General features: G+C 40.6%; 2 protein-coding genes across 2 annotated transcripts in view; both read left to right on the top strand.

Moving 5' to 3' along the window:
* The window catches only part of PDSS2 (decaprenyl diphosphate synthase subunit 2), a 123,023-nt gene extending 107,820 nt beyond the window's left edge, over positions 1–15,203 (top strand). Inside the window, exons 7-8 of the mRNA XM_074896116.1 lie at positions 1,683–1,718; positions 12,744–15,203. Coding sequence (XP_074752217.1) covers positions 1,683–1,718; positions 12,744–12,902 — 195 coding nt within the window. The 3' untranslated portion in view covers positions 12,903–15,203. The remainder of the gene's footprint in view (positions 1–1,682; positions 1,719–12,743) is intronic.
* BEND3 (BEN domain containing 3) overlaps positions 1–27,041 on the top strand; it is a 63,439-nt gene that overhangs the window by 14,127 nt on the left and 22,271 nt on the right. The window lies entirely within an intron of this gene.

The following is a 27,041-nucleotide window of genomic DNA, read 5'->3' as shown; positions in this document are numbered from 1 at the left end:
TAAAGAAGGCTTAGGAAACAGATTAAACAAGGTTGCTGCTCAGAGAAGCACAACTGCCATTGACTTGAATGCTTGAGAGGAACAGAGCGTGAGAAAATATTCTTGCTGTTGGTAATGTGTATTAGACACAGGAGGAGGCATGCTGAGCACACCTCTTCTGGTATTGCTAAGACTAAAAAGCATCTTCCTCAAACATGTTGGCAAGTTCTCCACTGCAGTGTGAATGTGCATATAGGCAGTCATTTGTTAAAGAACATATTTCGGGTGTGTTCTGATACACAATATAACTACTACATATATTTTGAAGAAGCTGCAAGATCCAACCGGTATGAATAAAAGTTGGCAAATCAAAGAGATGGGAATACACAAATAAGGAAGCAGTTATTGGCAGTGGTTTTGCTACTCCCAAATGCTATCAGGCTGTTTTCTTAATATGCATTCCAGAAAAGCTGATTCTTAAGAAGCTTAAAGAGAGTAGTAAAGAGGTTTTGTGGAGCAGTCCCCTTTCTCCTTCAGAGAAATAATTTTGTTATCTACTGTTTTCCTTCCTGTTCTGCTTGCTTAGTCTCTTGGTTTTTTATTTTTCCTCCCTTACAAAAATTAATTTATTTTCTAAATCTATGCCATCTCGGCAACATCTCTTCTAAGCCGTGCTTGCCACATAGTGTTCCTCTCCAGTGCAGGCCTCAGCTCTTCTCCTTATGCCAGTTGGCCTGCTCCTCTTGGCTGCTCTCTGAAGTCCCCACAGAGGACATGTAGATTAGGACTACTACCACTCCATCTCTTCAGGAGACTCATTCCAGAAGAACTGAGGTTTGTGGTCTTCCCTTGTGGGAGCTAGAGGGAAAGAAACGGGTGATTTTATTTTTTTTTCCTCACTGTGCCTGAAAAGAGAAGAGTTGGAGTTGGATGAGGTGATAATGATACAGCTGGATCTGACCTAAGGAAAGGGCTTCAGGTTGGTTGAGCAGGAATGCTCTGGGTCTGGCAGAGCACTGCCGCTGGGGGAGAAAGACATAGACATCTCTTCTACATCATGACAAAATTGAGGAATTTGGACAATGTACTTTTCTGTGTCTGGGTGAGAAGAAATTTTAAATTTATTCATACTTCTTTCTGAATGTGTTAGGAGTTATAGTTGTTTGTATCTGACACTTAAGTAAAGGGTGATGCTGATATTTAAATACAATTCTACACCAAAAGCATCTCCAACCTAGGTCTAATAGCACAGACATGGTCCTGACATCCCCTATTGAGAGCTCTAGACTATTACCTGTGTGCAAATCACTATTGAGATACGTAGAGTTCTCTTTTAAGAAGAAAAATCCTCTTATTGCTGTTATGAAGTATGGTTTATTTCAGAATATCAGGGGAGAGATTGATTAATGCAAACAGCAAGACTTCTTAAGACCAAAACATTTTGAATTCAACAAATGTTTAACTACAAGTCATAATAAACAACCCTAAAAATTTACATCAAGTATCTGCAGCTGTCATCTGAAACAGAACCATGTTGTATAAATGGGTAACACATTTGGTTGTATTTTAGGTTTTTCCATATCGACTTCCTAAGGAAAGTCGGATATGTTTAACTTAGTAGCTCTTTTAATTGCATTCTTTATTCTTGCAACTCTAGTCTGTAGTATGTAACATCTTACATAAAATCTGTCTTTCTCTTTAAGGCACAAGGAAGAGGAAATATAATGGACTACAAGAAGGTTGGTAAAGTATATTTAGATCTCATTATTTTTAATATTTTCTGTAATATTTTCAAGAAAATTCTTGACGGTTGAGAGGAACTTCGTATTAAAGTCAGGTTATAACTTGTGCGTGTGTATATGGAGGGAGAGAGAATGGCTTGTGCAATTTCTTGATTTTAAAAAGCCAGTAACAGGCAGCTGTACTGTAAATATAAAATGTAGCTATTTAATAATAATTTTTGCCGTTCTTTATACCATTTGCTTCCCCAAGCTTGGTTTTGAAACCAGGCTTCTGACAGCTTTTGCTGTCACCTTTTTCTGCAGTCATTTGCAGGTTAGCTCCGATCAGTGGTCTCTGTATGTTGATAGAGTATGCTGTTACCTTTTTTTTTAATCTCACCTTAATGCCATCCCATCTATTAAAAAATATACATACACATGTTTTATAATAATTTCTGCTTCTTCCAGTCCCCATTACAACTTTTAGCTAAGTCACACTGTATTTGCTACTGGGATGGCTCTATAGTAAAGGCAGACCTGACCTAACTAGCTTATCTACTGAAATTATCTGGGACACCGTAAAGCTCTTAGAGAGCTGCGGGAGATGGCTGAGAGGTTCCCCTCATTAAATACTGGAGCACAGTATGCTTGTGGTGGAGGCAGAAGATGACGTTGTGTCCCCAACTCACTCACTGAGCAAGAGCCTGACTTGTTCCGAGTCTTAAGTAGATCATGAGGGTCCAGTTAGTTATCTCCAGCATCAATGGGAAATAATATATAAATTATCGAGCCACACACATGATTGAGAATTGCTTCTTGAACTGGGACGTGAAGAGTGTTACAGCTGTGACTCCTGCTAGTATGGAAGGGTAACACACAGGACAGGTCAGACTTTTATTATAATTATTCTATGTTAAGCAAATTTGTAATTTGGATTATTAAAAAGCTTTCTGTCCTTCATTCCTCTGAGAACATAAAAAGGATCTCAGCCTTAGCTTGCTATTTAAAATCATTGTGCTTTTAGTTCTTTTCTACAATAGAAAAAAAATGATCTTTCTAAAAACACCAGTGAGAGCTCAAAATTTTTTCTTCTCAAGTATGTCTGAGTATGTGAGATACTTCTGTGAATGTTTAAGATCAGCTACTTGCTTTTGTAAGTCCAGAATGGGTTTTCTCCTTTTAATTGTTAGAACTGTGATCCACCCAATATCATTTCCATAGTTAAAGAAGGAGGGTGAGAAGGAAGAGACGCATCTAAAATTGCTTTGCTAAATTAAATATTTGTCGCAGTATTCTGTTTTTTGACTGAAATTATTTTGTATTTTGGATCCTTCCCATGAAATTTAAAAACTTACAGTGTGCTTAGGCAACTTGAACACTTGAATAAAAGGCAAGGAAGGGGGGAAAGCCCTTCAAGTTTTGTATTTTGAGCAATTGACTTCAGCCAGAAAGCATGTGATTTTATTAGCTCTGGGCTGTCATCTCTTAGACAAACACAGATATTACAAGTTCAGTAATGACAGTGAAAAATTCTGCATGGTTTTTGTAAGCTCAAACAATAATCACCTCTGGTTTTTGTAGAAGCAAGTTTCAAAAGTATCATGTCACATCCCTCTCTTCTACATTTCTTTGTTTAAAATAAAAGTGGCCATTAGTTACATCCATGATAAATGTACCAGTAACCTGTAGCTCACCCCAGCATAGTAGCTTTGCCAGTACATGCACACAGCCAATTAGAAGGCATGTTGTGCAGTAGAAATTAGTATTTCTTTTTTGCCCTTTGCTGTGTTGTCTTTATTTCTACATCACCAGAATCAATGTTTTGCACGTTGCTCAGTCTTTTCTTCTCAGCATTAAGGTTCCCTCTCAACTTTCTATTCAGTTGCTAGAATTACTTTAACATTCCTAATCAAATCTGGTGGCTTGTTTCTCACTGAGTCTTCAAATCATCTCCTCTTTAATTTTGTAAAAGCAAAGGTCACCAAAATTAGTTATAGAACTTCTGAAAATTTGCATTACTTTTGTTCTCTTAATTTTTATTATGAACATCAGTATGCCACTTAGTTGAGATAAAAATGCTGTTCCTTTAGTTGAATTCATAGATATATGTGTACAAAAATTGTTATCTGTTTAGCCTGCTTAAGAATATTTTACCTTACTCACTGTGGCTTTCAATTAAAATAATGAATGAAGATAAATTTGAGAAATTGAGATCCACCCATTTAACAGGCCTCCTTAAAAGGCAAAGGTCTTATTTCAGTTTTGAGACTGCTCAAGAATTTTGAATCGTTCTTTTTATGCATGTTATTAAAATGGTATCTCTGATTTTTTTTCACTGACAAAAAGTAATATCTAGATGGTACTGGTAAATTTAGTGAGGGCTCTGACATAAATATAGAAGTGAAATACTTTCTATTAATTTAATTAGGTCTAAGACTGTCATGTCGTTAAGGTCACTAGGTTCTGCAAAATTTTTTAGTAATTTTTTTTCTCCCAGCTTTTCTCAATGTTTTTATCAGAAGGGCTTTGATATCACAAAAGTCTTATTTTAAGGTCTGTGTTTCTGAATACATTTTCTCACATTAGTATCTGAATGTTTCACTCTCTTTTTTCCTATACTATCACATCGCATCCAGACAAATTATTGATCCATCATTGTGGTGTTTGAAAGTCTCTTCCAGAGATTAAAAAGTAGTTTCAGCTCTTGTTTTAGTGGAGATGTTCAGAAAACAAAAGAGATGGTACCAGTATATGGCAGGGAAAATTCATGTGTGTCACTGAAAGAAACAGCAACTTTCCTGGTGCCCTCATTTGTATGCGGGATTTCGGTAAAAATCTCAGAATTTTTAAAATCAAAAAGATTTTATCCATTTTGCATGCAAGATAAGCTGTGAAATTCTAAAACAACAAATTGAGAGTCTCAATTTAATCGATACTATTTTATAATATTGATTAAAAACTCTCCACTGAAGCGAAGGCCTTAATGTTGCTTTGCTTTATAGAGACTTGTTAAATGAGTGTACTGAAGGCACAGCTAGTAGCAGACATGAGTAAGCTAGGAATAATTCTTGTTTTCTGGCCAAGGCTCTAGAAAAATTGTAAGGCTAAATAAAGAAATAAATCTTGTATTTTGTAGCAAATGAGTATGCTACTGCAAGGGTTTGTTGTTTTTTCTAAACATGATATTCAGAAAAGATAAATTAAGTCAAGTGAGAGAGAATGTAGCAAAACTTTTTTGTTTTTTTTTTTCTGTAGCCCTGTCCATTTGCTCTGCTCTGTGTCATTCCTTGTCATGCCTTTCTTCCAAACTGGCAGGGGAAATATGGTACATCACCATAGCATGCTGTGACATACTGTTGTTGGTTTGTATATGAAACACTGTGCATGACGTTAACACAGAGAGCAGATTTTGTACAGTACTAAAAGAAGCATGAGTCAAGAAGTGGTAGATCCAGCCATTCATACACTGCATGGCACTAAGTCTTGACTTTCCCATATGGTAGGAGAGAGAGAAGAAAAATGGGAAAGGTCACATTCAGAAACGAGGTTTCTCAGTGGTAGCCTACTGTCATGCAACTAATAAATAACAATAACACAGTGCCATCAGTTGCATTAGCAAGAGTCGCGTGGCTCCCCTTCCCCAGCTCACTGCTGACTGCCATGGTTAGTGCATTCATCCTGCTGCAGTGCTTCTCTGCAGAGCAGGTTCACAGTCCCGTGGTGTAAATGACAGTAGTCCTGCGGTTCTGTTTGTTTAAATGCCAGAGAATCATCATGTGTCATGGGACAATAGGCCATAGGCTATTCACTCTCTTGCTTCTGAAATACAGTAAAGAGTTAAAAACAGGGTTGTTTTTTGTAGATGCTTATGACCTGTTGTTATTTTCCATTAAAATTTTCTTGTTTGTTTTGGAGCAGCCGCTGCCATTAGTTGCTTTTGTTACATATATTAAAAAAACAGAATAGGCAGTGATTTAATGAATATGGGGTTTTTTAGATGTGTTAGTAATAATACAAAAGCAGTCAAAACCATTCAGAAGAAGCAATTTTCTCCTTTATTGAAATTAACCCCATCTGAATTATCAAGGTGTACATCCAGAACCAAAAATCAGTTGTATCTTTGTTTTCAATTAGTGGATATTTTCCATGCCTTCTTTGGGGTGAGAATCCAGCACAACTTTTGTTTCATTAAAGCAAACAACTATTACATGTTTTAACATAAATATCAAGTTAATTGCTTATGTATGCCAAGATGACAATTAACAATGAGTGTTTGCATTAGTGTGATTTCAGAAACTCATGCTTTTTGGTAAAATGTCATCACTCACTACCGTTGTTTAGATTTAAAAGCTAGTGGGCCTTGTTTTCATTGTGAAAGACATGGAAAGAGATAAGGAGGACGAGTGGGTGCCTCTTCTAAAATATTAAAGGGTCTGCACAATCAATCAGTGTCTTGGGATGACTTGTATTTTTTTTGGCAAAATGTGCTACAAGAACTGCCTAACAGCTGGAGTAGCAGTGTTCCCTGTAAGCAGGCCATCTTTCCTCTGCTGTTGGGGGTGACTCTCTCCAGATCTGGTCTCTTCCTAGATAGGGTGTTTTTGAGTTTGAAGTAAAAAGATAATTTTTCTGTTTGTCAGATGAGTAAGGAAAATAAATCCTGTTCTACTAATTGAAGTTTCTGCAGTGTTTATGCCTTTTAAAGATGCATTTCTTTACCTTTTCTATAGAAAAAGTTTCTAAGAAAATATTGGATAAATACTGCCCCAATTTCAACTGGTATATCATGCCACATATAGCCAATGAAGATTTTAAAAAAATAATTATAACACTGCAATGCAAATAAATGATTGTCCAGCCCATTTTGGGAAGAAGGAAGAGCATTACTCTGTGTCCAACCACAAAAAATGTAAGAATGGATGCTGAGACATTCCAAGGTACTTAAGAAACAAAGGAAAAATTTGACAAAATTGATGTACTCACTATGAAACATGTTGGTACCTTTTCAAAGTAACATTTCAGCAGTCTAAAACATCAGTGCTTATTGAGCATGGTGTTCCCACAAAAGAGAAAACAGATTTAGAAAATCAGTACAGAACACTGCAAACACTTAGAGCATTATTCAGTCACTCAGCTACAAATCAATTTAAATTTTGTGTTTTGGGGTTTCTTTTTGTTTCAGTGAGTAGTACTGTGCACTTCAGAATTATAGAATGTTTTAGCTCACTTCAGGATCAGAGAGAATGCATGATGTTTGAAGATTTCAGTTTGTAAGAAATTTAGCTGTTCAGGATCATTCTAAACAAAAAAAATCTGAAGTTACTTGTTGATGTCTTGTCACTTAAATAATTAATCCTAAATTTGACCACTGGAAAAAAAAAAAGAGACTTTCAGTTTCTCATTCTCCCTTTGAACATAGTCTAGTATGGCCAAAATATTCATCACATATTCAGGCAGCCTCCCTACCTCCCCAGATTTGTTGTTCCCTACGCTATCTGAAAGGAATCTTTTTTTCCCTTGGGTAGGAAATAAGGCAGAAATATCTCAGCAGAGAAGATTTGAAGTTGGTTTTCTTTGTACTTAAACACCTGCTTAGTTTTTGTCTCCTTTAATTCTTCAGTCTCCAAAATCCAGCAGTTCCTAGTTTGCCTTTTTGACCTCTTGCTGCCCTCTGACAAGCCTTTCTGTCTGACAGCAATCTAGAACAGTTGTTCTGAGAGGCCAATACTTAACTTCTGTGGTATGAATGAGAAATTTTCTCTTTGCCTTTTTAAAACAAAGGGACTGGGAAACATAGTACTTTGAGTTCTACTTTATTCATAGAATCACAAAATAATTTAAGTTGGAGGGGACCTCTGGGGAATGTCTGGTCCAACCTGTCATTCGAAGCACAGCCAGTATGGGTTTGCTCAGTTGAGTTTTGAGTATCTTCAAGGACAGAGATTTCACAGACAACTTGAGTGATCTGTTCCTGTGCTTGACCTCCCTCCCAGTGAAAAATAATTTCCTTGGGTCTAATCAGCATTTCCCATGCTGCAACCTGTGTTCATTGTCTCTCATCCCTTCCATGTGCACCTCTGAGAAGAGTCCAGTTCTGACTCCCTTGCCCCTGAGGCGGGTGGAACAGCAATAACAGCCTTCTCTTCTTAAGGCTGAAATAAGCAGTTCCCAGCATTTCCTTGTAGACCATGTACTACTCCAGCCCCTTATCATCTGGGTAGCCTCCCACTGCACTTGCTGTAGTATGACAATGTCTTTCACTTAGTGGGAACCCCAAAATTGGGCACAACACTCCAGACACGATCCCACAAGCCCCAAATAAGGGCAGTAATTGCTTGCTGAGTACACTTGTTAACATGCCCAAGAAGTGGTTGATGATCTTTGATACAAGGACACACTGCTTCAAGAAAAAAAAAAAATGTGTGTAGATAACTAACTATGAAGGAAAAAGAGTATAGCTGAAACATCAGAAAAAGAGGATGTGGACCTCTTGGCCTGTTAGTCATTGACTTGAAATTAGTTGAATGTTGTCAAATCTTGTTAGAGGCAACTTCTGTTGGATGACCATTTAGTACCATAACTTGCAGCTGATTTGGAGATCCACCACCACTGTCACCGTTTCATAACTCTTTATATATTTATAACAAATCAGTTGAATCTAAAAGCTGTGTAGACCCTATCAAGGTTGTTAATCCAAATGCAGAATATCCCTTATGAATGTGCCTAAATACTTAATAAAAATATCCCAAACATTACTTCCACAAAGTAGGAGCGGGAATGTGAATTCACTGCAATTTTATATATGGTATGACCTAAGCAACACAGGCTTTCTTTTTATTATTCTTAGTTTTAACATCTTACTTATAAGCAGAGAGATGTCACACACAAGCATACTCTCTTGGTTTTATGATGGACTTAGAAGAGTAAGTCAGTGAACAGAGAAGTAAAGTTCTTGGGTAAGTCAGTGAATAGAGAAGTTCTCATCCATAAACATCCCTTCTATTCCCATGTGTAGGGCCAGAACCATGAATGGACTATATATGGTTACATGGCTATTACTCCAAAACTACTTCTCTTGTGTCCAGTAGTTTTTTAATGTGAGAGATGGAAGCAGTCCTGAGATCAAGGCCTTAAACCCAGATCCCCCTTTTTATAGGAAGTGGCTACTGTTCTGTGCTTTGGTTCTGGTTTTCGCCCAGCAAACCTCAGAGGGTTGAGTGGGAAGTGCCCCAACCCCAACTATTTGGTGCTTATGGTTGTCTCCTGAAGGATATGAAATGGAAGCTTGAAACCAAGGTACTGATATAAAACTCATTTTGCCAAGGGACAGTCTTCAACAACAATCAATGGCTTGTTCCCATTTATTTGCAGGACATGCCTAGACTGTGTGGGTGCAGAGGGAGGTAGTGGAAAGTGGCCTTAAAGTTGGAAGGGCCCAGAAAGCATCCCTCTTGGTTTGCTAGCATAAGATGACTGAAGAGAAGGAAATGTCGAAAAGGGAAGAGACTGGAAAAATAGAGCCCAGTCTCTCACTCGGCAGTTTGTCCTCCTGTGTGTATTCAGAGCACTCAGAATGAGAAACCCTCAGCACTTCTTTCCATATCTATTTTCTTTCACTCTTTCTGTAACTCTTGATCAGAGCCATCTCTCCTTCCAGCCAAAGACTAGGGAATGAGAAGAAATGGAAATAAATTCATGGCAGGTCAAATGGATGAGGCTGGGCTTAGCACAGATAGAACAGGCTGAACGGAGAGAGGCTCTTGACGTGCTCTGTTCTCAGTGCTCAGCCAGGCTTCATTTTTCCCAGACTGTGAAGATAATGATGTTGCTGTTGCTTTTCCTTAGGTTCATAGAACAACCTTCAGACATAAAACTTTGGGGTTCTGAGCTTCATGTGTACCAGGCAAAACTGCCAGGCCTGGTCAATATCTGAATATCTTGAGGAAAACAGAAGGTGCTGAAGGAAAACACTGCTGGTGTGTTGAGGGCATCGCTTCTCATCTGAGTCTTAACTTGGCTGCACTATTGCAAGACTATTCTTTAAGCTGAATTTAAATAACCAAAACTGAGCTGGTGATTTTTTTTCAGATTCTTGGCACCTTTAGAATGAAGTAGGACTTTAGCGCCAATGTTCTGAACAAAAGCGTGAAAGTGAAAATGCAGTATTCCAGTGTATCTGGCAGTTCAACTGAAGAAGCAGCAATTTATATTTTGACTTGTATTCAGTTTTAATTATTGAACACCATTCTGAGGAAGGTTGTATTTTAATGATGGATGAAATTGTTCCTACAAGTGAGAATGTTTGATGCGCAACATGATGCTATATGAGTAGAGACTAAAAGAGCAGATTCCTTTATTTAGAAAAAAATTAATGAGGGGGCTTAATTAAAGTTTATAAAGTAACAAATAAAAGCAGTTAATTTTGCTTTTCTGTTTATTTGCCTCAAAAATTAGCTGCTCCTATCCAAATGAAATTAAAAAGTAATACATCTAAACTGGATACATTGATTATTTTTTATTTTTTATTTTTTTTTTTTACTATGTGCTTAGTTTGTGAAGTTCATTACATAAAATCATCGAAGCTCAAAAATTGATAGTGTGGAAGTGTAACTGTAATACAACTAACAGTACAGCTGAAGTCTTAAATTAGGGTTTTTTCACATACAGCAGGGCTACCGAAGCCTGATTTCCTTTGGAGTTATATGCTGTATTTCTTTAATAACTATACCACTACAAGCAGCCCAATTTGTACTCTTCCCCCCCCCCCCCCTTTTTTTTTTTTTTTCCTTGTTCTTTTTTCTTTTATAACCCCAGCTGAGATAGAGGCAGCGTGCAGTCTGGTTAATCCACAGTGGTATGCCTCCGTGTATGTTTATTTGAGCTGACCAACTGATTCTGCAACTGGAATATAAAAGACCTAAGTTCTTAAGGACTATAAATTGTTCATTACATAGGATGATCTCTAACTGAAGAGCTGGGGAAGGAGCCTGCCATATGAGCAGGTATCTTTCATTCTGAGGTTCCTTGAACTTTGCTTGGAAACATTAGTAGCAGATTAGTCTGTTTTTTATATAGTGATTCCTCTGCATATAGTTTGACATGAGCCTTGCAATTGTTTTGGCTTCAAGGCACTACGTGTGTCTAAGGGCTTACACAAGACAAGCGTGTAAATGGATTGTGTCCTTGCATTAGGATTCTCCCCCTTTCCAGATTTTGGTGTTATAAGTAAGTCACAGAACATATATGCAATCATATATGCTTAAGCTAAGCTCCTCTGATCTTTGACCAGTTTGAAGACTTCTTAGGAGCTATTTTCTTTCCTGTTTACATCTCAGTATATAGTTAGATGAGTATTACAAGGTATGCTAAACCTTTTTAATGAGCATTAGCAAAGCAGCAGAGTTTGCTTCAAGATGTGTGGGTTCTACCATCTTGCAAAGTTGTGCCTCAAGGAAGAGAGAAGAAACACCTTTTCACACTGCTAGCATACCCCATCTCGCCTATCTCCACCTTTGCTGCGGAGCTGTGGTTACATGGCCGATTCCCATTCGTTAGAAGACATGTTGAATTAGCTATGCAATGCATTTATGCCTTAGGGCAAGTTCCTTTCCAGTGCACAGTGCAGGAAGATTCTAACTGAAGTGGAGAATAAAATTTTTATGAACTGGGACTTGAACACTCAAGTGCTGTAATATGCTTTCAGCTAATTTCATCTTTAAATACAGATAATGAATACACTTCAGTTTGTATTCACATAAGTAATGTCGTTCATTGTGTATGAATGCAAGTATCTATATAAAATGGGTGACTTTTACAATGTAGTCATAGCTTAGATTTTTTTTTAATGTGATTTAAACTGGATTGATAAGGTTATACTGATGTATTTGTAAATTAATTGGGGCATTGAGCTGTGTATTGGAGAAAAACATAATTTATAAAATGGTATATGATTAGTTACCTGTGTTCAGGAAAAGCCTCTTTTTTTGAAGCCAATTGATGTAAGCCAGCTATGAAAGCCAGGTGGGTCACATTAAAGATCATGAAATGCTGTCATGCTTTTGAGATAATAAAATCTGAAGATCCACCTGGCCTTGGTTCCCAGGCTCTGGCATGAGGCATCAGCCTGGAGCAGGTCTAGGGACACCTGTATTTTAGGGTGGAAAACATACCAGTGTTTCATGACACTCTCATGATGCTGTTCAGGAAAAAATAATAATTAAAAATAAAAAAGCCCTTAGGTGTGATTACTGTTTAAAGCTTCCACTAAATTGCAACACTGGGATAAAACATTTTTTGTTTGTGTTATTTCATAGGAAATTTAACCTGTCATTTACCGAAGTTTTTTAGGTACCGAATATTTCCAACAGCTTGCCATGAAATGTCTGTTATTCCTTGAAAATATTTTCTTTTTCATAGGGTGTATTGCCAAACCATTGTCAAATTCTCTAGCCTTACCAAGAAGATGAATTTGCATGGGTAGAGCTCAGTATGATAAAGTTTAACACATTTTACTGACAAAATATGCTTTTGTCCACTGCACCAAATGTTAATCATATGGTGTATAAATAGAAGCCTGTATTACAAAAGACAAGAGTTCAACGTGTGTCATCCTGTGCCTGTTTCCAAAAACAGGGTGGAATGGGTGTTCATAAAATCCAGTTTTTAACTGCAGAAGACAAGGGTGTGAGCAAGCGGCTGGTCTGCCAGTTCTGTACAAAAGCTCTCAGGCAGTCACTTAGATATGAAATGCCCAGATATTTAAAAATGGTTTGGTTGGGGTTTTTTTTAATTAAGTGTGCCCTTTGGAGAGCCAGCATCTTTCAGGCTATGAAGTAATGGGTGATGTGTTTAAATTACCTACAGTTTTGCTGTAGTGGGGAGCCAAAACAAAGCAGCTGAGAATGTTTAAGAGCTTTGTCCGACGGCTTTGATTCTTGCCTTTACCTCGGGAAGGGGCAGTGGAAGCCCTGTGCTCTCTCTCAGAGATAATTGTGCATGCGGCACTGCCGAAACCCCCCACATTGTGCCTGTGTTTTCTGACAGCTGCAGGAAGCGATCAAGGCCGGCAAAGGTGTGACTTCTGCCATCGACCTCTGCCGCTGCCACGGAAACAGCGCGCTGGCGGCCCTGGAGAGCTTCCCTCCCTCTGAGGCCAGGGCCGCCTTGGCCAACATCGTCTACGCCGTGACCAGGTTTCCCTGACCCGCTGCCCCAGGAGGAGATGCTCTCCCTCCACGGGTGGGAGGAACCCTGCGGGGACGCCAAGATGCCTCGCACTGCTGGTCACCTCATCGTCCGTCCTGACCGAGGAACGCACGCCGGCCCCCGCCACCACCAGCAAAATTCAGGAGGGGGAAGTAAAAAAGGTCACAGCCGGCTTTCGCTTGTTGTGCCAGAAGCACACTTGAGGCTGCACCGGTAGAAATAATTAATGAGTCCCGTTTCCGTGACCTCAGCAAATGGACAGGAAATAAGTCGGTATTGATTGGGCACCGGCGGGGACGGCGCCAGGGCGGAGGCCGGTGGTTTTCCTGCCCGAGGGAGGGATGGAGGGGCGTGAAGATCCAGGTGTCACAAGAAACCTGCTCAAACCTGCCCAGAGAGAGTGAGCTGCCGAAGCTGGGAGTTAACATAGGCGCTTATCAAGGGGAAGGGTGTTTTGGGGGATTAATGGGGGAAAATCCTCTCTCTGTCTGCATGCAGTCATGTCTCCTCACGCTGTTTTTATGTATTTAAATGTAAAATTACCCTGTGCCTAGTGCTTTTTGTATTTGAGAAACTTGCTGAGAAAATGTGTCAAGCATGGTAAGTAGGAGCTTTAAGATATTTAATCAAATATTAATTTGGCTCTGTTAAGGGAACTGATTGCCTGTGTTTTATACTGTGAGTATATAATGTGTTGCTCTGGGTCAAAGAATGAGGTTTTTCCAACTCTTCTGGGGGAGGGAATATCCCTCCCTCAGATCCAGCAGTTTGTTTCAACACCATCTTACACAAAAGAATTTCCTAGGTTTGTGACACTTGCATTCATTTAAGCCAAATAAATGTTAATTTGTAAGGCTAGACAGCGGCCTTTGGCAGAAAGGAAGAAGGAATGCTCTTCTGTGAGTACAGTCTTTCACCGCACTGAATAAAATGCAGAAAATACTGGAGAAGTTTTGAACCTCAGTGTGTTGAATTTTAAAGTCCAATTACAACAGCATATAAGGTGTATCAGAAGCCTGCAATTTGAGACCGTCTCTGTTTTGTTCATAGGAGATGATTTTTGTGGTTTGCATGCATGCAATCTGAGAACGCCGTTGACAAGAAGGCTGAGTTTACATAAATGATCTAGATTGAGACTCAGCTACCTTTCTTCCTTCTGTGGTGTAATTACAGCCCAATCTGGAGACAGCTAGCACAGCAAACAGATTTCATTACATCCCTCACTCAAACACTAAGTGGAGTTATTTCTGTTAAATTCTCTCCTCCCTCCTTCTCCCCCTGCACTTCTTCCCCCTGTCACACAGCTTGTTTGTCGTAGACCAGCGTGTTGCATTCCACTGAATGCAAAATATAAATAAAAACTCTATCCTCTAAAAATACACGGAAAATACATCCTACATAATGTATATAATATTCTGTGTAATATATACCTATATTATACTGTAATATTATATGTATAATAAGCAACCTTGAGACACAATCTTTGTTTAGGAGCAGCATCCAGAACTCAGGACTCACTTTGTTCTGAAGAATGGCTTCAACATCAGACCCCTTCTCGCTTGCACTTTTTTTCATGCCTGCCCTGGCATTTCCTCTCTTCCCAAGACCCTGACACTTCTGCCTGAGTTTGTGCTGTTGCTGCAGCAGGAGGCTGAAGACAGAAGAGGAGCACTGAGAAGCATGGACTAGCCCAGTCAGTGGCAGTTGCAGGCATCTGCCTTAGCTAACCACTGTACATTTTCACCTGTGAAGTTCCATGAAGTTTTGCTAATGTAAAACATGTGCTTGAAAGAAATACCTAAATTCAACCAGAGTCATATTTCAGCTTTTTTTGGCTCTGATTTTTACATATTACGTACAGTAGGAGCCATACATCATCTTCACTTTGTCTTGCATCTACACTAATTGGTTCATAATGATTTAGGACTGCTAGAAGCTTGGGTCTGCTGGAGATATTCCGAGCCATCTCACCTCAGTTGTGTGAAAGAAATACTAAACATACTGCAAAACTGTGTACGCCTGGTTTATTTTTTCACAAAAGTACAATTTTTTTACTTGTATTCTTTACTAATAAAGGGAAATCGGCAAAAATTAATTACTTTTTTTGTATTTTTATCACCTGAATGTTCTGATTGCTCTTAAGCTATTCTTCAACCTTAATTAAAAAAAAATATCAACATGAACTGTCCCTTACCATCAAGTAATCTTATATTTAAGATATTTGCCTGTAATTGAGAAATTTTTGTTGTCTTGTTTTCTCCAGGTAAACTACAAGCAAAGTATTATCCCTCTCTGTCAAACTCTTGAGTGAATCAGTCATTGCTCTGTATTAATACACTCCTGACACTTTATACAATTTCTGAACAATGGTGGAACCTTAAGGCTGTTCTGGTTTTATTTTTATCTCCTTGATTCCTTTTCCCCACCTGCCTCTAAGGAGGTCAGGGAGAGGGAGGCCTCTGTGGTCTGGGGGATGGCTGGGGAAGGCATTTGCACCATTTGCTTCAGTTATCCAGCTACTCAACCAGACAGAGTTATCAGCTGCTCCTCGAACTTATCCCAGGTATTTTGTTCCTGGACCATTCCACAGGTGCATAAAATATAGGACAAAGTCCCAACTGCTTATTAAACCAAACTAAATAAATCTCCTACGAAGAGCACATCTGCAGGGACTAGAATGGCTGTTTCATAGGTCTGCGGTGGAAACTCCTTTAACTGCCAGCTGAGTATTTCCAGCTCCACAATTGTGATAACACCATATAGGAAGGTTGTTTGGAAAATGAGGTGCTTAAAAGAGTAGAAATGTTGGCTGGAAGGGACTGCTGAAAGTCATCTAGTCAAATCTGTTTAAAGTGGATGGCTGCCAAAATGAAGTCTGGTCTTGGAAACCACCAGGGATGGAGCTTCCACAGGTTGCCCATGCAGCCTGTCCCAGTGCTGCTCCACCTTCCTTGTGAAGGAGTTTTCCTGATGTCCAGCATGAACCTCCCTCACCATAGCTGGTGACCTCTGCCCATTATTTATCACCTGCCACTGCAAAGAATTGTTGGCTCTGCTGTCTTTGCTAATTCCCTATCCTGCAGCTGTGTGCTGCAGTTCGGTTGCCCATTGGCCTCCTCTTAGCGGCCGGAGCAGCCCCATCTCTGTCAGCCTCTCCTGGTGGCCATGTGTACTAGGCCCAGACTAATGGGGTAGTCCTCCAGTGACCTGCATGACTTTCATATCATCCCTGTTGGGCTGTGAGCCCAAAATAGGCTAGTTCAGGAGCAGACTCACCGGGTACGGTAAAGAGAACAAAAATTTATCCTGATGTATGGGGTCTTACTGTGATGGAGTTAATTTTCTTCATAGCATCCCATATGGTGCTGTGGTTTGGATTTGTGACCAAAACAGGGTTGCTGACACACCAGTGTTTTAGCTCTTGCTCAACAATGTTTGCATAGCACCAAGGCTTTCTCTACTCCTCATTTTGATGCCCAGTGCGTGGGTTGGTGGTGCGCAAGGGACTGGAAGGGGGCACAACTGGGACAGCTGGCCTGAACTGACCACAGAGATATTCTGCACTATATAGCATCATGCTCAGCAATAAAAACGGGATGGGGTGTGGGGGTGTTCCAGGGGGTCTGTTGCTTGGGGAGTATCTGGGCATCAGTCAGCGGGTAGTGATTGCTTTTGCATCACTTGTTTTCCTTTGTTTTGTTCCGTTTTCATTTTTTCCCCTTTTACCTTTTAAACTATCTTTTAACTCAACCCACAAATTTTCTCCAAAAAATTTTCTCTCCGCCATCCTGCTCTGAGTGAGCAGCTGTGAGGTGCTTAGCTGCCATCTGGGATGAGTCCCCCACAGTCTTTTCTGGCACCCCATGCAGGACACGTAGGGTTCAAGATAACGACACGTTTGACTGGAGTGTGCTCGTGGGAACTTATTATACCTGTTCAGCTGCTGCTGGTTGCATTATTGACTTCTTGATGCAGGTTTATTTGTTCCCGTACCCACTCCATGTCATGCTCCCTCTCTTGCTGTACATCAAATTTGAGAGCTTGTTAAAGGCTGGGTTTGGCTTTTGCAGTTTGCTGTGCCATGTAGCACTTGGTTGTGTTTTGCTGGGGAGAACTATGATGAAAGCACTGGCCCGGAGCCTAATCTGGTGTTTGGGCCCTGCATTGCTGCTGTCCCAGTACTTCGGGAACCATCTCGTGGAGACAATTAACAATTACACTTTTTCCCTCTTTTCCTCAGAGCTAGTTTGTGGAGGAAACAAAGAACAGCACCTTCCCCATCGTCTCCTGCAGAGTAGTTGCTTTCCACTGTGTTACAATAACTCTTCAGTGTTTTGAAAATGCCTGAATAATCAGAATGCTCACACTGGTGTGTCTCAAGAATCTGTTTCCAGTTTTTCCTAAGGTTAATTGACTAGGAATATCACACAGGGATGTGCCCTGAGGCAGTGTGGTCGTGGGTGGCAAGGTGCTTAGGAGCATACAGGCAGGTATCTAGAACAGTTTTCACCTCTGATGGTGTGGGACTTAACCCCTGAACAAGTGCAGGATCCTGATAAAGTAACAGAACATTTGAGGAAAAAGGTGCCCTGGCTATGCTAAAGGAACACAACTTCTCGCACCATGCTGGGCCTGGCCTACACCTGTCAGGCACTGTTCAGCACCCTCAGGGGGAAGAGAGGGTCTCTGGATCTGAAAACAATACACACGAGCACAACTAAGCCAGAGACCCAACTCAACTCTATCAGTCACCCCTATAGTCAAGAAGAAACAATGGAAGCAGAAGTCAACTCATTCAGTCGGGGAGGAAGAAGCTTCTCCTGAGAGGGAGGAGGAGGAGGAGGAGGAGGAATCAGAGGGGCAGCCAGTTGTGCAGCAGAACAGTCACAAGAACAGGAAGGGAAAGAGACAGAAGTCACAAAGAGCCAGAAATCACCAGCTTTCTTATACCTGTGTAAATTGCAAGTTATGCACAAAGATTGTAGCCATCAACCTGGTCAGCTAATTATCAGCTGGCTGCTCCAATGCTCAGATACTGGGGCCAACAGTCAGGAATTGGAGGGCAAGGAAGCCCAGCAGCTGGGATCTCTTGCAAGGGACTGGGGCATCAAAGGGTTTGGAAAAGGAGCAGCAATCAGCAGCCTCTAGAGGCAGCTCCTGTTCAGTATGAAGGAAGGTATCGCCTCAAGGAAGAACTTGTAATCTATCAAGGCAAGTGGACAACCACTGAGAGTGGTATCCAGTATCTGAGGGAATTGGCAGTGACAGAGGTGATCTGCAGCAGCCTGGACAGCAACCAGGCATCTAAAGACCCGGATGAAGTCCAGTGCATGCAGTCTGTGCTGCCAAAGTTCATATGGAGTGCACCATCGTACACCGGCACCCTGTCATCGTACACCGGCACCCTGGTGCTAATGAGTTGGTCAGCCGTCAGGGCCCCAGCTGTGGATAGAATGGCCGGACAGCTCCAGCAATTCAAAGAGAATCTCTCTTCCACCCCAACCCTACGGGGCTGTGTGTCGGCTGGGGAGAGGCTGTCCCAACAGTTCCAGTTATTCAGAGACGGTATGTCTTCCTTCTCACCTACACCAGCCATCATCCCAGCTACCAGGTGAGCTGTTCTCTGCTCAGGGGAAAGGGTACCATGGGCACGTCTGTGTGCCACCCTGTGGTTCTGTCTGCACGACCATGAGGAGGACATGAGGAAGTGGGGTAGTGACCCACTTTGAACCTGGAAGCTGAGGGCTGTGAATTGTGAGGAAAAACAGTGGCCAAAAAGGGTCCATACAGGAAAATTACTGCTCCAGTTGTTGAGCAATTCCCAGGACGGAGTAGAGGGTACTCCTTCTGACCCAAATAAGGAACTTTGGTTTGCAGTTACAAGAATCGGGTAATGAATACTCTGTCCAGGAATAAAGGGGCCCTGCCTTTGGCTAGGTGGAGGAAAGAGACAACCAGGTTTATTGGACTGTGTGGATTTGATGGCCTGGCACACCTGATCAGCCAGCGTGCTTCTCCTAATGTAACCCAGCGTGTGCCTTGCCTTATTTGCAATAAAGACTGCACAGGTGGCCTGTGTTTGACTTAGGGTCCAACTTCTATCAAGTTGCTAAAAGATGGAAAAGCTCTTTTTAGTTTAATGGAAACATTAGGGAAGCATTCTCCGGAGTGGCTGGGGAAAGCTTGCTCCAAGTGCTGTTAAAGATGCCAGACCAGCCTCCTCAGGGGTAAACCTGCTGGTGAGATCTCTCCGTTGCTTTTTCTTCTGAGCAGATAGTGTTTGCATTTTCATAGACGCAACAGGCTCACCCAAGCAACAGTCATGCTGCACATTTATCAAGGAAGTGGCTTCTGGGTCAGATCACTGGCTGTCACTACTCTCATCAACTACTTCAATCTCACAGAAAAGTGAGGCATCAAACTCTTTTATTCTTTGTAGTCTTCAAAGTCCTTTTACCTGCACAGTGTCTTATGAAAAATAAAGAGCTAAAGCTTTTTAGTCTCTCAAAACAGTTCAAAGGAAAGAATATTTCCAGTTCTGGAAGTCAGCTATTCTCTTGGTCTGTGCACTAAACTATCTTTTTTTTTTTTTTTTTTTTTTTTTTTTCCTTTCAGAAACCAGTCCCTAAAATACATTAATTATTTACATAATTAGCATTCACAGGTTTCTCTTTCAGGGTAAGCCTGTTTTTCTAAAGCTGTGAAAAAGTAGCCATTGATTCCGACAGCAAACACGTTTAAAATAACCAAAAAGCTAAAGCACAAAGGTTGCTGTAAGTTGTGAGGGGGACAAGAGGGTGACAAATTGGCTGGCAAAGACCAGCGCTTCATGCCAGTCACCGTTTCCAACATCTCCGGGCACTTGCGCTTGTGCTTGAGCCTGCTCGCAGGCACCGGCATGCTCTGGCTCCCCCGTGTGTAGCAGATTCCCTCTCTGCAGTGCCCGCAGTTGACTTCAGTTCCCTCCGATTTGCAAAATGCTTTTGTCAGGGTACATCTCTTGAGGGAAGACAACCTTTTTCTCCGAAACAGAAGCAGCGATGAGACGATTTACTTAAACTGGAAAGCGGTATTCTGCAGTATTCAACCGACTTGACGTGATAAAATTGCAAGTCTATCTGCAGTAGGAGAGAGGGATCGTGTCATAGGAGAATGTTGCTCTTGGCTAATAGTGACAGATAGGTGTCCCACTGAGAGCTAAAACAGTAGTTCTCAGATTTATCTGGTTTTTAAGAAATATAAAAATCAATTGGAGTCATGTTTTGATACGCTTGTATAGGACTGCAATTTTTCAGCAACATTATAAAAAATTTTGCTTTAACATTTTCTTCTTTACCCTATTCCACTTTGCCTTCCTCGCTTTCCCCAAATATTGAAGACTAAAATTACTACTTATTATTAGAACAATGGCCAACATTTTTAGTTTTAAAATTGTACACAAAAGTGAGATTTCACTTGCACTGAAAACAGTATTTTAAAATTAGACTTTTTTTTATGCCTTCAATGTTTACAGCAAATGACTTGCATCATTTCAGGTTCAAATTTTAGCAGATATTAAATGTCAAATTACAAAAGTGAAATGTTACATAAAATTAATTAGAAAAATCTAAACCAAATACTGATAGATTACTTTTTTTTTTTTTTTTCTCCAGAAAAACATAAACACTCATTTTAAAAAGCTTTACTCTCTGCAGATGAGCATACTTTCTGTATGTGACCAGCTTATCCGAAACAGAGCGTGATTAGGAAATGAAGCATTTTTCCCTCTTGGCTAGTTTTGATGAAAGCTTTCCAACTTGCACATTGTGTCTGAACATTTCTTCATTCATAGCATGTGCCCATCGAAAACTGTTTTCTCTTTGCAGCATTTCAGCTGTACTATTTATAAGCTAGTTGAACAATGCTAACTAGAGGCAGTAAAAGGTGTGTATTTCATATGCAAATCACTAGCAATAATTTTCTACAATTACACTTAGTTGCTTGCATCATTATTTTCAGCACCAGCATAAAGAAATGGGTTTAGCAGGAGAGGATCACAGAAGAAATATGTGTATTAGCAAGACTTATTTTTAATCGAACCATGTTGTTGCTTTTGTCAACCTATGGAAGTTAATATGTTAACATTTTCCATCAGTGTACAGAAACTATGAATATCCTACCTCTGCTCAGATGCCCACGAGCTATAGCTGGCTTTTAGATGTGCGTATGCTAACATAAGGTATCTTTGCAGGAAAATAAACAGGGTTTAAGAATCTAGTATTTCTTAAAGATGACTGCTCGTGCTAAAAAATATCACATTACTAATAACTGGAAGTATTTCTTATATACACTTTTATGAAAAGTAATTGCTTTCAATCACATTCTGTTGTAGTAATAACCACTAAGCAGGTGGGTTATTTCTGTTCTTGTAAACCCAGGTCCCTACACCTGCATTTTTTATTAAACAATCAGTCCAGATTAAATTTTCCCAATTTCCAAGGCAAAGTTCTGTTGGATAAAATGCATTCACTTTTTAAATACTCGATTGTTCTCAAAGCCATTACTGTCGGATACGACTGGGTTAAAGCAGATGGGTTAAAGCATCTCATAGCCATGAACCAGAGGTCCATGTTAATGCAAACTCAGAAGGGAAGGTTCCCATCCACCCAAAGAGCAAGGCTCAGGAGTAGCTTTCCAATAGTAGTGAGGGTAAAGACCGAAAAGGGAGGATCACTAGCTGTTTCTAGGACAGCGACTTGTTTGGGGAAGGGATTGTATAACGTGATGCCCATGTTAGCAGCAGCTGGGACTCGAAAACCTAGAAAGGCTGTTTCACTTTCAGGTTCTGAAACAAAGAGGATTTCTTCCAGAAGTATTTCTACAGTCTGAATGCTGCTAATCCCATTTTTAAAAAAGATATGTTTACACAGAAAAAAAATATATAGCAAATCAGGCAGCTGAGTTCTCAAAGAAACCTAGTTTTCTACATAGCTTACCAATTTTTTTAATTTTTTTTAAATATTGTTGCAAGTATTTGAACTTAATGGGGTATGAGACTATGCAACAGGTCCAAAATATTTTTCTATATAATGGGCAGGATATGGAACTGAGTGTTCAGCACACTAAGGAGAGTGCACTGTTTCCCCTTGATTGGGAGATGTGGATATCTTTGAGAGAAAAGACTTTCCAGGCTATATTTGCCTCTTTTGGACGTAAGACAGAATTTTGACAAGCAGACCTTTATGGGATAAATGTTTGATCATTCAGAGTTAGTTATGGTATAGATAATAGAATGACTGTGCATTAAGTGAGCATTACTTCTTTTTAAATGCAAAGCTGTGAGATAGCATACAATGGCGCAGTTCTTGGCTGAACTAACATAGAGTAAAGGGAACTGCGATTTCATTGCCAAGAGATTAAAAGAGGCTTATGTTTCCAAGAGTGAAATTGCTCAGATTTGTCAGTTTTTAAACAGTTATGGATGCAGCTGATGTATAAGTAAACTGCTGCAGAACAGAAGGAGATTTTAGGTTGCTCACTGGGTTAGTTACTCTATTCTTGAAGCTCCTTTACATTTCTGTTCTACTCCATCTTCCACTGCAGCTTTGATCTGATTTTTATTTTAAGCTTTTATATCAAATTCCCCTTCCTTTGGAGCTCAACTGTTACATATCTGCTGTCTTGCCAGTGCGCTCTGGTGCTACTTCAGGCTAGAAAAGGTTTTTTTTATCATGAATGTTCATTTCTTCAAAACTTTTTTTTTTTTTTTTTTTTGTGAGCTAAATTCTTAAGTGTAAGATTTCCAGCCCACATGTACTTGGAGATAAACCTGCTTGTTTTTCAAATCCAAAGATGCCATGTGGGTTCTCTATTTTGATATCCTTGATTCAGCAAGCAATACAATTATGGTATTTCTTGTCCACCTCCGTGATGGTTAAATCTCTACCTAAATAGCAGGTTTGAAAAGTTTCCAACACCATCTATCATTGTACCTAAGAACAAGATCCAGTGTTGTTACAAAATTTAAAAAAGACAGAGTATCATGTAACAATTTTGTTTCTCAAAAGGAAAAAAGAATGCAATTATATTAACTGGCACTCTAAACCAGTGTTTCCCAACCAGTGTAATATGTTGCTGGCAGAACCCTCCAGTGCTTCTTGCAGCCACAGGAAGTTTAAAAATATAAATGAAGTTCAGGTGTCTGCCACTGCTCCTTTCTGCCTGGGTTATAGCAATGTATGGATGTTGCCCGCAGCGTGTTACTTGTTCAGAATTGTTGCCTGTAGGCCAATGGAGGTTCTAAATATTACTGCGCCATGTGTCCAAACATGTCCTTTCAGTCTGACTGGCAGTGAAGAGCATTAAAGTATGTGAAGTTGGTTATCATGTTGCCTTATTTGCCATTAAATATTTCATTTTTTATAAACTTGGAATTGCAGACCATGTTTCACTGCAAATCAGATAATTGGACTGATTTTTTTAACGGTCCCTTTCAGATTCTCTGAAAGTCCTAAAAACCAGTTTGATTTTTAATTTTAATCCAAGGTGGAAGATTTCAAAACCTGTGTGCCTCTTTTTTTTTTTTTTTTTTTGGCAAGTCTATTCAGTCTCTTTGAAGTTTATTTATATCAAATACTCGCCTAAATAATTTAAGGTGAATTCCAAGCTGCCTGATTTAAGTACCTGCCCAATTTCGGTGAGTCCATGCCTGACTCCTGGCATTGCACACGCAGTTAGTGTAGAGTTCAGCTGGACACCGGCCGTGGGGGCAGGGGCCAGGCTACCTGACTTCCCTCTAGGGGGCAATCCAGCCCACTGGATCCAGTCCGTTTGAACCCTAGCCAGCGTAGGAGCCCGCAGTAGATATTAGCCTCCACTCAGTAGGCAGTCCCCAGGGCAAAGCACCCTTCCAGCGGCGGCTTTCAAACCATGCTCAGGTAAAGAAATCGTGCCGTATTCCAGAAGACAGCTGCTGGGCTCTGGGCTGCTTTGCAGGAGGAGGCAGCCACCCCCACCTGCTGCACACACGTGCCATGGCTGGAAACACCCAAATCACTAAAAGTCATCCCGAGAGCAGGCCATAGGAAGCCTGGTTACTGGTGGGGGCTTGTCCTTTTGGGCAAGGGGCTTGTTTTCCCATTAGGGTCTTAACGTAAAACGTGTATCGGCTGCAAGGAGCTGGCTCCGCACACCGCAGCGCTCTCACCGCTAAGGCTGTTTCTCATCTGTTTTCCTTCCGGACTCCCTGACTCTTGCGTCTGGCTGCAAGGTGGCCTAGTTTCAAGATGTGTGGTGGAGAAAAGCGATAGACGATGTACTGGTACCATAGCAATAATTTTTACAGAATCAAACTGCCAAAATTAGTTGGTGCTGAAAGTGCTTTCGACATCTCATGCCACATCTCTGCCTACTGAGGCTATTGCAAGGCTCTACAAGAAGGAAGCCTTGATGAAGGTTTTGGGTTGGATTCTTTCTTATTCCAAATGTATGCGGCACAGGAAGCAAAAAGGCCTCTAAATTTAGGCTCATTCTTCTGCTCTGTGTCGTTGTCCCAACCTTCAGCATACTGAGCTGTTCTGACTCCCAGCTCAGCGATGAGTGCTGCCAGCTCTGCTGCCTCCCTGCCAGCCACTGCGGTTCCTCACCGCTGCCTGGGGGAATCTCTAGCTGACTCGATCCTTTGAACTAATACAGAGAGGGCATTCTCCAAGGGCAGGGCCTGGCACCTGACAGTTTCTATGGGTAAACATCTAAGGAGCCTCCTTAGTCCACCCTTACAAAACTCCACACAACTGCAAATGGTGCTTTCAGCTTTGCAGGGGCTCTGAACACATTTTTTGTTGGTGGCGATGGCTGAAGTCTAGTTGCAGTTTGGTCGAGTGAGTAATGGCCTGTTGTACTCGAGAGCAATGGTGATTTTTTCCTAAAGAGTTCTCTTGCTGGAGCACCACAACTCCCCTCCCCGGTGACCTGGAATTTTCCAGAGATTGCCGCAGTGTCACAGAGTGGCTTTTGAGCCAAAGGCATGAAGGGGGGGAAAAAAATGAACATTTGAATAAATGACTTGTGTAGCACAAGTTCAAATGGTGAAAAAAAAAAAAAAAGGGACTTGTCTGGCTGGGAAGCCAATCTAAGCTTGGTACCTGCATTGCCTGGAGACAACTTGGCTCACTCCCTTTTCAAGGAATGCTGTTATTGCAACAATATGCTCGTGCTTCTTTATGCTTAGCTGAGGCCCTTCAGGTCTCCTTCTGGGCTTGGGTCCCTAGTAGCTACAATGCCTCAGGCCAGCACTATATAGCAGAAATGAGGTGGAGTTCAAACTGGCAAGTATTTTCTCAAGGGCTCTGAAAGTGAGTTTGGGATTCCACTGGTTTGCTCTTGCCGTATGGTTGCCTTTCCTTAATCCCACTAAGAGCATTCAAGTAAAATCCAGCTGAGATCCAGCACTACTTAGCAGTCGGGCCAGGTGTTAAAACACTTTTAAGTAAAGGCAGTACCTTAAGTACCCTTTAAGTAAACCTTCAATTAGCCTTACGATAGAGGGAGGGGCAAATCATACTATAAACTTCAGTCTACACAGTGCTAACAGACTCAGAAAAGTTACTCTTTACCTCTAAAGAATGAATGAATTGCTAACTGCAGAACACTTGTTAATAAAATGTATCCTTCATTCAAGTGATTCATCAGAGGAGCTACAATGATGCTTTTAAAGACTCCTTTAAACAGCTGTCTATTAATAACAATAATAAAAAGAGCAGTCAAAGTTAAAATCAACAAACTATTATCTGTTAGGATTATTCATGGAATATGACATTGTAAACATGCCAAAAGCCCTAAATGCCAAATTTAGAAGAGCAACATAAGTGGAAGAAGGAAATTTTAGAGAACTGCTTCTAAAGGAAGTGCCGAAAATCTGAAATGGTGAGGATTTTTTAAGAGTCACTCTTTGTATTATTCTGTTCCAAGGAAATGGAAAGTATCTAGGAAAGTGCTGAGTTATTTATGGGGCAGAAGATTTATCTGAGATTTCCCCCCCCCCCCCCGACAGTTATTTTTCAATGGACTTTCATGTTTTTATATTTGCTTTTACTAAATTAAAAAAAAAAAAAAAAAAAAAAGGCTTCTATAGTGAAATGCAGTTTCAGAGACAACAAACAAAAGATTAATCTGTTAAATTCACAGCAGCGCTCAGAGCCCACATGTTCTACCTGCACATTTACACGCCACTTGCCTGGTGTGTACTTGCCTTGCTACTTCCATCTGATACATCCTTCATGCTGGAATCCATCAGCCTTCATGGCAGGATCCATCCTCACCTATTTATTTTGTAGTAAACACCTTTTATAAACATATTTAGACTTACTCTGGAAAATGTGAAACAATCGCGATATAATTAAGAGCACTTGGCTGCGTGCTTTTATTAAAAGGCAAAATGAATCTATTCAATAGGAAGGGTAGCACCGGGCAAGTTTATTGTGCAAGTAAAACATTTCATTAAAAGCTGTCAAGTTTGATATGTTGCTAATTTCAGAGTCGTTACACATAGCCAAAAAATATAATTGCCGTAACTGGCCATAGGTTACAAAACCATACTTCCCTCTCCCACATTTATAATTTTTTTTTTTTTTAATCTTTGGGAAACGTGTTTTGGTTTGTTTGGTTTTTGGTTGGTTTGTTTTTTTTTTTTTTTTTTCCTACAAGCTGTTAGTAGAAAGGGCACGTACAATTTCCCAGACTAATGTAATGTCTTATGTGCTCCTGTCAAGTTCATGGAAGATAAAATCTACAAGGATACTTAATTAAAAAAGAATGCGATCTGTTTTATAAATCACTGCTGCCATCCGCCCCCCAAACACGGAGCGTGGAAACGGTCTCTTGTTAAACAACGGTAAAGAGCATGAACTCCTTAAGCTTGGGTGCGAATTAAAGCAACTTACTGAATTAACTTTGTTTTAAAGTAGAGGCTTAAGCCTAAAATGGCCCCGAACGCCAGCCTTCCCTGCCTGGCAGTAACTGCAGAAATCCACGCTAACGTTACATAAAGGCGGGCAGCACTTCCACGGGTGCCGCCGGCCCGCCGCGGCGTTCCCGGCCGCAGCGGCGGCAGCTCCGGGGGCAGCGGCGGCGGCGCAGGGGCTACGCGCGGGTGTCACC

This window comes from Athene noctua, chromosome 1, assembly GCF_965140245.1.
Source record: "Athene noctua chromosome 1, bAthNoc1.hap1.1, whole genome shotgun sequence".
Taxonomy (NCBI): Eukaryota; Metazoa; Chordata; class Aves; order Strigiformes; family Strigidae; genus Athene; species Athene noctua.
Note: the sequence above shows the minus strand (reverse complement) of the source record. Positions and strands in the feature narration are given on the sequence as shown.